The following is a 12,376-nucleotide window of genomic DNA, read 5'->3' as shown; positions in this document are numbered from 1 at the left end:
ACAACATTGTATGCAAATGATATGCAAATTAGCCAATGACATCATGTAGTAGTAGTAGTAGTAGTACTTTATTAATCCCACAGCAGGGAAATTCACTTGTTACAGCAGCAAGCAAGATACACAAGTAAAGAATGCATAGTGACATAGTGAATACAAAATGGTTCAGGTGTTGTAGAGCCTGACAGCGGTCGGTATGAAGGACCTGCGGAACCTCTCCTTCTTACACCGTGGGTGTAACAGTCTGCTGCTAAAGGAGCTGCTAAGGGAACCCACAGTGTCATGTAGCGGGTGAGAGGTGTTGTCCATGATGGATGTCAGCTTAGCGAACATCCTTCTCTCCCCCACTTCCTCCACAGAGTCCAGAGGACCGTCCAGGACAGAGCTAGCTCGCCTGATCAGTCTATTTATCCTGCTCCTGTCCCTGTCCGTGCTGCCCCCTCTCCAGCAGCCCACAGCATAGAAGATGGCTGAGGCCACCACAGAGTCATAGAAGGTCCGTAAGAGAGTCCTGCACACACCAAAGGACCTCAGTCTCCTCAGCAGGTGGAGGCGACTCTGGCCCTTCTTTGTAGTGTAGTGTAGTGACTTCTAGGACAGCCAGTATTGAGGAGCTGGCAACAGTGCCTTGAATGCATCATCTAACTTTATCCCACGCTGCACAGATAGACTACTATAGTATATTTTTCCAGTTTTTCTTTAATTTCATATTTGATCCCAAACTATGTGGGAATGCATAAACGTAAGATTTGATTATGTTATTGAGTGCTAATGTGCATATTTGTTCAGTTCACCCCTCTGAAAAACAAACTCCAGGCTCGCACTGGTGGAACGTGGGTCTGTATTCATTTAGTGCTTTCAATTTGATGTTGTTCCTGTCTGCTGATGTGTCGAAATTCTTTCCTGGTGACTAGCTAGGGCGATGCTCATGCTATTTAGATCCATTCTCGTCTTCAGTCAGGCTAAGCTACGGCGTATGCGCAACAATCATTTCGTTGGCAGCCCATGCTCTCGCGCTGTTTAAGAGACGCACCGTCAACCGGTTGCTAGTCTTGCGATACCCGGTGCACGTCTCTATGATCAATTAATCTAAGGATTTATGGCTTATTCTTATCGACCCAGGAGGCTGCTACCGATGCAGCCGTATCTCTCGCTTGTCAAACCGGATATCCGGTCGCGTCGGTTTATCGAAAAAACCCAGAGAACACTAGAGAACACTGAGGCTCCTGGAAAATACTCCGTGTTTGCTAACAAGTTTCATGAATTGGCTAAAGGTATAAAGGATTATTCAGGTGAGGTCATCGTGGTACTTCAGCACTCAAACACTGATGTCGCAGCTTAACGGTGTGCATTATTCAAAGGTTCAATCAGAACAGAAAGGCAGGGGACAAACATTCCACAAATCCTGACGCGGGTTTTGTTTGTTTTAACTAAATAAAGCTTTAGAAAATAAAACGGGGTAAAAAATGGAAGAATGATGCAATGAATTCAGACTCCTCCTGTTAAACTACGGAACCACAGAGTGTTAAACCATTCTAAAAATATACGTTTAACTGCAAATGAACAAGATGTTGTTCTAGCTCCCAAGATAAACCATGTGTGTTTGTTAAACTAAATCCATGACCATCTGATTTATGGGTCGTTGGAAACACAAACAGGAATAATGTCGTCCTACCAATGTTTCATCAGTGCTTTTGCAAACACAACAGACGAGAGGCCATAAGTAGACGCTAATATGTCTAGCGTCAGACAGCTGGTAACATAAAAGGACCCAACCAAAAACCAGACGCTTTCTCACGATTGATAAAGGGCTGTTTAGGGAGAAAGTTCCTTCCTGTAAAAAAAAGGGCAGATACCCAGCAGACATCCACATTCCGACAACAGTGCACACAAAACAGAGCAGGACAACACAAATCAACAAACACAACGGTATTACAGAAGTGCGCATAACAAAAAAAACATGGCAAACTTTCATTGTGTCACCTCAGATTGGGCCTTTGTTTTGCATGTAAAACATACCATGTTCCTTCTATTCAGTAGGGCATACAGTTGCTCTCGCTTGTGTTGGTGTGAAGGATAGTGACAGCAATGCCCAAATGGTACACACACAAACACACACACACACACACACACTGTGGCTGACCACTTTATGGCACATCTGTCACAGCTCTGCTCCATTTGACTTGTTAATTACAATCAGCCTCGATGAAAAACAAGCCTTTTACGCTTTAAAAGTCATCCGTTCACTGGTCCCTGTGAAATAAACCATCTCAACTTACTTACATTGGCATGTGATTACCTGACGGTAAAACTCAAAAACTTTATTGGGGTATTAAATAATCTGAATATAATGGAACTAGGGGTGTCCCGATACAACTTTTTCACTTCCGAGCCGATACCAATATTGCAGCCTTTATTATCGTCCACGACCGAAATCAATCTGATATCTGCAGGAATCATACATACTTGTATTACTTATTTTGTAATGTGGAATGTTAGAAAAGGCTTGATTAAGTGATATTACTCCAACAGCGAGCAATAAACAGCAACAGTAGGTATGAGAAAATGGACCCTTGTACTTCTTTAAGGATCTGGCGTATAGTTTTATCCACAGTATAGTGGCGGCTACGCATAATATAGCGAGGTTGGCGTTGCTCAATGAAGCGTTTAAACCCGACTTTACTCACCACCGACAGGGGCTGGTCATCTTTTCTGTTAGAGCTAATGACTTTTTGTCGTCCCGTGGGAGTGTCGGATGCGTGATGAGTTTGGTCGTATTAAACTTCGGTGTTGTGCCACCACGAGAAACATGTGCATGACAGGTGTTGCACTCAGTTGCAAGGTCCTTTTCGGACTTTAACAAAAAATACACGTGGCCGACATCACTCCGACTTGCTTAGCACGTTAGCACACGCTGTTGTGATCACGTGGGTTCTATCCGGCCGCTGCTGGATACACATGCTGGGGCGAGTCTGGAATCAACTGCTTGTATCTGAGTGCCAAGATCGAAGATTTTAGATTCAGGCTCTTTTTTTAACTCCTTTTTTTTTGTCCGATATCCGATATCAAATCGGATCGGGGAAAACCTAAGTGGTACCTGTAAGGTGGAAAGATCCAGGGTAAAATCCCGCATTTGATCGCTGTCTTGCAGGTGCGCGAGACCCCAGAGTTTTCAACTCAAACACCAAAGGATCAACTCTGTGTTGTTTTTACTTTGGCATTTTTCAAAACTCATTGTAAAAGGAGGACCAGTAAGAAGCGGAAGGCGATAAAACGGAATTAAGTTACCAGACTCACATTAAAAGTAGTAACAACCCACAGCCAGAATACATTTTGTCACTTACAGTATAATAAAAAATAAGGAGAGTTTAAATTTCCAATATTTCCTATGGGATTTGTTTCAAAATCCAAACACACCAGAGGTCGACCAGTGTCCTGGAACAGGATCGTATTCAACCTTGGATTTTTCACAGTATTGTTGGATATTACTTGTATTATTACACCTTTAGATTCAGCCTATCAGCTCAGTGCATTTTCATTCTAATAGCTTCTCATAAGAAGGCCTTCTTGACACACACACTCACATAGCACAACTAGAGTTGCACAACACTCACAGATAGCGTATGGTAAAATACTGGGAGAAACACAGATGCATTATTCTCACTCACACAAGTTTCACTCTTACTTCTACACAATCTTAAGTTTCACTTTCTACAGGGGCACGCCAACTTCAATATAGACTCTGTGTACTGTTTCCTCGACCTTCTTCATTGTTGATAATGTGCAGCTCTGTAATATGTTTTGTAATGTTTTAATACAATTTGAAAACCTTTAAAAATGTGTGATTATTGACTACTCTTCACATAGTTCTTCCAGAACCTGGAAGAAGGGCTAAAGAAAACAGATCTATAGTATCAGGAAGAAAAAAATGTCACGCCCGTTCTAGAGACATACAACCCGTCTTGCCAGCCCCATCAGACAGTCTTTTTCACTACAGCGGGGAAGGAGGTATGCAGACTAAATCCCTTCTTATCTCCCACTGGAGGCTGCAACCACAAAGGGCACTTGTCACCATTTTCTGAGCCCACTGAGACTCACAGGCAAAGTTGACCCAAAGCTCCATGAACGGTCCTTGGACTCTGTGGCGGTTAGGTTAATGACTGGCTAGTGTTCATTCACTCTATTGTTGTTGCAAGTTAGACATACAGACAAAACATGTTGGGAGGGTCAGCAACTTCCAGTGCGGACATTAATGATCCCCAATGGGGCTAAGAGATATAGATAATTTGTCTAGGCAGGACACGTTCCATGTTTGAATATTGCAAATCCAAGTGTGGCAACTTTCGGAGTGACACTATGAAATGACTAGCTAGGAGAGACAAAGAATGCACAAAAACTCTTGACTTGTGGTATTTGTGGCACCAAACCACTGATGGAATCTGGTGCTTTTGTTCCTTTTGCAAGATTGCAGATGTATTAGGCTCCACAAACCATTATGTGTCAGTACAGTAGTAGAAAGGCCCTCCGGTAACCTCATTTTCACCTCTGTTTATGAAGCGCAAGAGCTTGTCAGCATTACATAAGTCGCATCATTACAGTGCAGATCATATGAAGCTCCATCTGTTGGCTGCATGTGCATGATTGAGCGGAGAGTAGACAAATTATGTGTGGTTAAAAAGATCATACCATAAAGGATATGGTTTGAGTTGACTGATTTGGGAAAACGGCAAAAAGTATAATTCAATATGTGGAAAATGGAAGTCAATATGTGGTGCTTACTGTATATCCTCAAATAGTGGCCTCTGCTCTAATGTCTCTAGTGTCTCAATCACTGGTTGTGTCTCCACCTTCCACAACTAAATAGAATCAAATAGACGCCTGGCCACATTTCAGTTGTGTTGGGTACACCACACCCTGATTTGGTTAATGCTTATCTTAGATTAGACTACAATAAAATGCATTGTCATTACGCATGCAGAAGCACACGGTAATGGAATGTAGATTGGCATCTAACCAGAAGCGGAATAAAAAGTAAGTGGATAATTGCAGAATTACACAGTACATGTACCACGTACATGTAACCAACAGGCATTACCGTTGGAAAGTGGAAGATGACGGACTTATGCACATGCGTTCTTTCTTCTTCTATAGTATGGTATGTCACGTGGTACCGTATGCATGGCTGTTCACAGTGCCACACGCAGGTGTGCCTTGTGCATTACATTTTTTTCACCCCTGTCTATTTACTAATCCGGCACAGTGTGGGCACAAGTTTTTTTCAACCCACCAAAAAAAAAAAAAATCCTCGGAGTGTTCCCGTGTGGACCTCAGCAGTCTTGTTGAGCATGAGCAGACAACAGGCTCAAAGCTTTAACCCCCACCCTCCCACCTCCACATCCCAACTCCTCCTTTCGTCTCTCAGAACCTCGGCTGTGTATCGCCAGAGGTTGACAGGGTCCTCACCAGGGATGGCACGATAAGCACTTGACTTTTGTCTTTATACCATCTGCTACATCGAACAAGCTTCCCCTCCGGCCATGGCACAACGATGTCACCCCAATGCGCCTGGCACAGCTTCTATCTAGATGAGTGTCATGCGCACAATTTCAAACAGAAGGTACAACTGTACAATATTAGAAGAGTCGCTCGTTCAATATTATGAACATATTCCAGTGATCCAATTCTCCTTAAAAATAAAAAAAGGTTATCCTATCATTTAGGGAGCTTTAGATGATCTTTAACGCTGATAAAAACCCATCTGCATCTACTCTTTGAGGCTCAAACACATCAGCAAAGTCAGATTACAACACATTACTGTACACAAACAAACCAGCACCACAGCATGTGAGGACATATAATGTATGTCTGCCACAAACTCATAATGATCTATCACATTCTATTTCTGCATAGCAAATAAAGAATGGATATATGGCGGTTTGAAAGGCTGGCGTCTCATAGACATATGATAGCACAAGCCGTCAAGCAATATATATATAATGCCATTAGATCAACTTAACTACAATAGCATCTCAATACAGTGAAACTAGAAAATTACCTGTCTTAAATATCGTGGCGATTTTAGCTTTCTTCTCAGGGGAACATGTTATTGCTGCTTTATATCCCAAACAAATGAATGGGATGCAATCAGTATTAAAAATGTTCCCTTTAAAAGGAACAACAGCTATTTGTAGTTCTGCATGCATAGGACAAATTGAACCACACACATGTTTTCACAGACCAGCCTCACTTGAGCACATGGCCAATTCTTGAAAAAACATCAACCTAATGACAGCATCTGCTTTCCCTGACGTTGATAACTGGGCTTTAAATCGTCCATAAATCCAGACTGCAGTCAAAACAAAAGCTGACAAAAAAGATGAGGAGAAGGTCTGGCTCTCACAACAAGAGCAGGCAGCATGTGATCCCCGTCTGCTGGTTGGTTGGTTTTAAAGCAACAGGATTTGGTTGGGGAGGTTCTATTGTGTGTCTTTGCCAACCAGACCAGACTCAGTTTCCTGAGCCTCATCACATGCATCGGGTGCAGGAGAGCAAAGGTCAACAACTTTGGCATACTTCTCTGAGAATAGGAAGAATGTTTCACCTCATTTTATTTGTCTGTAAAACAATGATGACTCAGCACAGCGGTACAAAATAACCTAGCAGGGGCAGTAGAAAACCACAGTGCAGGTGCCAGGTGTTTCGGGGGGAGTGGTTTCACAAGAAGACATAGCTGTTAGGTAATTTCCCCTAACAAAACCCTCCCTAAACAGTCATGCGTTATGGTAACATCTTAATAGGGAAATAGTGTGTCCCAAACAGACAAGCAGTGTAACTCTAGAGGGGCGTCTCCGTGTCCCCAGGTCAGAAGCCATCCTAAACAGCTTCGCAATGATAACAACTTGAAATGTCCTACGGGCATGTCACACAAAGCCGTCTCCCAGCCAAAACCTGACAGGTGTCTCATTGTTCAGCAGAGCACACATTGTGCATGTAACTTTATTTTGAAAGGCATATCTATCTGCTTCAATTACCCATTGTCTGGGTATTCATGCTGAAGACGTTGTTAGAAATAGATGAGGACATAGTTCCTCTTCAACGGCCCTTTCTTCACACTATTGCTGGCAGAATGCAACAGAATTCCATTCAAAGCAAGACTGAAAGACGTTCCCTTGTGCTGTCATTGTTAAGGTACCTCAGTTGATGTGTGCACACTTGTGACAGTCAATGAGACACTGTAACTAGACATCCCCATTTTCAACTCAAGAAAGGTGTGCTTTTAACCTCTTTTATGATAACTGCCTCTCCTCCAGGGGTGTAGAAAAAAACACTTTCCAAGAGACAGTTCAGGAATGTTAGTGTAAGTACAAGAGCCACAAGCATAGCTAGCAATACTGTCTGATAAATGGGACTCGGTGCACGATCATAGAATATCATTCATACATCAGTGCAGGTCCACTGGGCAGAATGGCCAGAAAGAATAAGGAGACCTCTGTTGTGTTAATGAAAATATGTTACATGTAATAGCAGGTCAGCAAACATATTAGAGTCGTCCAAGTTCAGCAACTAAAATTATGTACAATAACTGTGCCTTAATGAATATATCACTTTGAGAACAGGGAATAATGCGTTTGCTTGATTAAAACAAGGACCTTGAAACCAGAGGGAGATAATGCACAGCACATTAAATTATGCAATGATTATTTGCATTTGAACTCCAGAGTGTCTTTAATGTGTTGAAGGTCTTTATTAGGAGTTTAGCTATTGTAGAGTCTTAACTTCCCACAGGAAGACAGCAATGCGTATGGTTGATTGAAGATAAACATGATTTGACTTGTTCCATCTCTCAGGGGACATAGGCCACAGAGGCAGCCAGCAATGAGACAAGATTGCACATATTGTGCATGGGCAACTGACAGATTATATTCATGCACAACTGTGCAGTCAACTCTAATTATGGGACGTTGACTGATTAGACTGACAAAACACAGAAAAAAATAAAGAAAAACAAACATGGCCTTGCCCTAGTTTAACTCTGAATAAATGCATATTTACTTTAAAGCTGATCTTCAAATAGAGAGGCTCTATTAACAAAATCGAACGGGACAACGAAATCTTTGTCGCCCCCTACCGATTCACGTAGGGGGCGACAAAGATTCCACTCCACTAAACATACTCATTCAGTAATATTTCAAGACGATTCAAAATAAATGATATCAAACGCCTCACACACAAATCACTACCAACAACACGACTGAATATGGTTTTATCTTACTTTTTAACTGAAGAACAGAATAATCCTGATATGTTAGTCAACAAAGCATAAGGATAGGCAGACGTGCTCAATCTACCCGTTTGTTTTGTATGTACATGCACCAATGGGCCAAAAAGTAACTTGACGATTTATGTTTAATGTTAGCACAAATATTTTGATTTTGTCAACCTTGTGGCTCTCGATAGCACTGCACACTTTTAAGCTACAACTCCACTTTCACCGCTCGGAATGGACAAAATTAATAATAATTAAAAAAAAAAAAACTCTTTGAGGGAATCTTACCTTACATGGAAAGCGTCGCTAACGTTGCTGACGTTTAACAAAGTATCCTTATCGTGTCAAAAGCAGTTGGGATCACACCTTTCTCTCTTAGTCTGAGCCTCCAGACTGAAGCGAGCTGAGACTGGAGCCGAGACATCCAGCAGCACGGAGCTCGGTGATGACAGCATGCCGGGAGAAAGTCCCCGCCCACCGGCGCTCCTACTGCCCTGTGTGTCGGTTGGTATGAGCGTTTATATGTTAGTGCTCATGGATTTGTATAATAAACGAAAACAACAAGGTATTCTATATTAAATGATAATGATATAAACTGACAGTATTAGCCATCATAAATCAGCCGAACGCTACACATTGAACTCTACCAAAAGTACCCGAATGGGCCACAGTAGGAAACTAAACTACATTACCCATGCATACAAACGGATGACGTAAAAATCGTGCGGCGTCTGTTGCCATGGCACTGAAGGAAGCTAGAAGATGTGCCGTTTTATCAATTCAAGTCCGTATTTAATTATCAAACGAATTCATCAGATAATTTAATGTGATATAAGTAAGAAACAAAACACAAGTCCAAGGTGATGCTTTATTTTATTGAAATTGTTTTTAAGACGAGGTACACGCAAACACATGAACGAGCGCATTCACATAAACAAAAACGACGACGACGAAAGTGTTTTTAAGTAATATTAATATTGAAAACATAATTTACTAGCATGAATGAAAGAAATATATTCATGAGTTAGACGTAGCAGAAAATGTAATCTTAATGTTACGTTTTTATTTTAAAGCAAATTAGCGAATGGTAACTTTTTACACAATACATAAAAGCACAACACTATCGTAAGTACAGTGTTCATTACCACTCCACCCGGTATTGGTGCGCTACATAAAAAGTAAATAGAATAGTGCGGTCTGAGTCGGATATCCGGGTTGAGGAGGTGTCCCAGTGATTTCTATCCGATGAGAAACTCAAACATCCGGCTTCACCTTTCTTTTGATCGCAGCATTAGCAAGCAGCTAGCTCCTATGCTAAGTTGATCTGTAGTTATGTTGTAGTGAGTGTGTCCGCGTCGCTACCACAATGTCAAAACAACATGGCGGAAATCTGAAGCAGGAGACTCTATTTTCATTTGAACTTATAGTGGAATACATTCAAGTTGACAGCGACAATACTGTTTCTGACGCGCTAGCTGTTGGAGTACGACTGTTGGACTTCCCAACGCTGCTCATTTATCCTCCTGATCTGAGAGGTGATGACGCGACCCAGCACCAACAGAACAACCACCATGCCATAGGAGGGCTATATTCATTTAACAGAGGCAAGTCATGTTTCTTCCAAATGAATCTGGACACTCTGCATACGCAACTCTCAAACACTCCTCTCTATTTGATGATTCTGGATGTGAAAGAAGATATACCCAAATTAGTTGGGACCTCCCTCATCTCACTGGCTAAAATCATGGACCGAATCAGACAAGATGCCAACGACCATGGTGTTTCTACGTGCTCCTCATATGGTGAAAGGGGACTTGTGTGCATAAACAACCTTGCAGAGGAGACTGTTGGATCCATATCTTTGAGTTTTAAACTATTAATTGTTGGAGCCAGTTTACTGACACAGGTGACTAAAAGCATCCCAGTCTACAGAGAACAGAGTGCTCAGGAGGTTGACATGAAGAACAGTTCAAAAATACCTTCTGGCTGTAAGGGAGTTCAGTTGCCCACACTGGACAATCCTGATAGAGACATTCTAAACAGTGGGAATAATGTGGATAGGCAGGCTGTGTCCACCCAGACAGAACATGATCCAATCATCCAAATTCCTCACACCATCCAAGAAGACGAGAAAGGTTTTGATGAGGACCTTGCTGTATTTTGCCCCCCACGTCTTTACTATTGTAATCCTGGGAAGGAGAAAACTCAAGGAGTGCAGTACAAACTGTTTAAACCAGACTCAAAGTTTGTAACACACAAAGACACATTCTCTGAAAATGAAAGTGACACTTCTTCAGTGATGGACAAGTCAGTGGAACCTGCAGCCGAAATACCAGTAGACCATCAAGCAAGTGTTAATCGAAATGTCCTCGAGGAAGCCTTGAGACCGCTGCCTCTTTTAAATGCTCTTCTTGTCGAGTTGTCTCAGTTAAATGTCCAGAACCTACATCAACAACAGCCAAATCATCCTAACTTGGCTAGGATTTGTAGGCCTGCATTTGCAGAGCCTTCTCATGGCCAAGGGGGTGCAAAAATGTCAAAAAGCAGGCCATTGCAGGAAACCACGCAGGGAGGTAGTCATTTAAAACATTTATATTCCCCCAGAGATGTTTCTCCCCAAAATGTGAAGCATGCATCTGAAAACAACAAAAAGGAGGCTTTAACTGAGAGTAAAGCACACAGAAAAAAGTTAGTATATGGAACAACAAGAACATTCAATCTAAGGCTGCAGAAACACTCCACTGTGGTGAAACATCGTGAGTGTATGATGACACACATGCACAATGAGCTACAGTCAAGTAAAGGGAAGACAAAATGTCCAACCAAAAGTAAGAGCTCAGTTTCCAAAGAAAATCTGAAGAAGACACAAAATGTGGAAGCGGTCTCTGTAGTGCAGGACACCACACCACTGCTAAAACGTGCAGATGAATCTGTCTCAGAAAGTCCTAAGCAAGACAGTGAATATCAGCACATTTCCATCCCCATACCTCGTGTGGCTTGTCAAGATGATGCCACAAACTACAAGCTTCCAGAAACAAACCAGGCATGGCCTAAATCAGAGAGCCTAAGTGATGAATCTTCAAGAAGTAGTAGACACAGCAGCCACAGGTCTTTACTATCAGACTCCAGCAGAGAAGGAACCAAAGTAGAAGACTACATAGATGACTTTGACAGTTTTGAAGCCAGCGACGCAGACACCACCAGCAGCAGTCCTGAGCATGCTCAAGCTGAGCCTCCGAAGGCTCCAGTTCTCCGCAGATTCCGCAGTTCAGAGTCGGGCTCAGAATCGGTCCGGGAGAGACCCCTTCTTCCTGCACCCATCAGAGCTCACAGCCCCTTACACCGGGTTCTGAGAGGCACGCACATCATCCGAACATTAGACTCTGCACTCAGATTTTCCTCTGATGAGGAAGATAAGGAAGGATCAGCCACTGTACACACGGTACACTCCCAGAAAGAAGCAAAGGAGGGGGGATCTGGAGCAAAGAGTCACATATCATTGAGAGGTCAAAGGAGTGAATCCGACAAGAGCAGCAGCAACATTCAACAAAATGATTCACAATCTGAGTGCTCTGATTCGCTAGAGGCTGAAGAAATGGAAGACGAGCTTGGATCTCTGGACTTGAGAAATGAGTATCAGCACATATCTGAGCTTGTGGCCTGCAAACTGCCTGGTTATACAATGTAAATACAACGTAAATACCACATTCTATTTTCAGGCTTCATGGTTTTCTAGTATTGCACATAGTATTGTTTGTATCGAAGTAATGTGTACATTTTAATTTTAAATAAATACATTGAATATAGAAAACAGTTGCTCGGCTCTGTCTTTAATTATTGATCTGCATCCTTGTGTTTTTTTGTTCACACTGCACCATTTATTCAATTGAATTGACATGTTATAATGCATTACTTGTCGCATAGCAAATAAAGCTTGAACTGTTAGTTTTGTTGCCGTATTCCATGTAACTCCCACACGCCACTTTGCATGTTCACCAGTCATTTCATGTGCAAAAGAGAGACAGTTGAGATTGTGTTATTGCACAACACAATGCACTTGTTTACAGTTTCACATTATTGTCATTGTATGTTATTTTATATGTGAAAGTGTAT

At 42.1% G+C, this 12,376-nt stretch overlaps 2 protein-coding genes across 5 annotated transcripts in view; one reads left to right on the top strand and one right to left on the bottom strand.

Annotated features, from left to right (window-relative positions):
- LOC129194454 (signal-induced proliferation-associated 1-like protein 2) overlaps positions 1-8,714 on the bottom strand; it is a 117,378-nt gene extending 108,664 nt beyond the window's left edge. For all 4 annotated transcript variants that reach the window (XM_054799731.1, XM_054799734.1, XM_054799733.1 and 1 more), the window contains exon 1: positions 8,552-8,714. The gene's annotated coding sequence lies outside the window, so the exon portion shown is untranslated. The remainder of the gene's footprint in view (positions 1-8,551) is intronic.
- An 817-nt stretch (positions 8,715-9,531) lies between these two features.
- Positions 9,532-12,105, top strand: map10 (microtubule associated protein 10). The gene has a single exon (XM_054798790.1). The coding sequence runs from the start codon at positions 9,630-9,632 to the stop codon at positions 11,949-11,951; it is 2,322 nt and encodes a 773-aa protein (XP_054654765.1). The 5' UTR covers positions 9,532-9,629; the 3' UTR covers positions 11,952-12,105.
- Positions 12,106-12,376: the final 271 nt, after the last annotated feature.

The sequence above is a fragment of the Dunckerocampus dactyliophorus genome, chromosome 14 (assembly GCF_027744805.1).
Source record: "Dunckerocampus dactyliophorus isolate RoL2022-P2 chromosome 14, RoL_Ddac_1.1, whole genome shotgun sequence".
Taxonomy (NCBI): Eukaryota; Metazoa; Chordata; class Actinopteri; order Syngnathiformes; family Syngnathidae; genus Dunckerocampus; species Dunckerocampus dactyliophorus.
The sequence above is the reverse complement of the archived record's forward strand: the minus strand, read 5'-3'. Positions and strand labels throughout refer to the sequence as shown.

Coding starts and splice junctions, on each gene's coding strand:
- map10 (XM_054798790.1), top strand. CDS start 9,630: ATGTCAAAACAACATGGCGGAAATCTGAAGCAGGAGACTCTATTTTCA.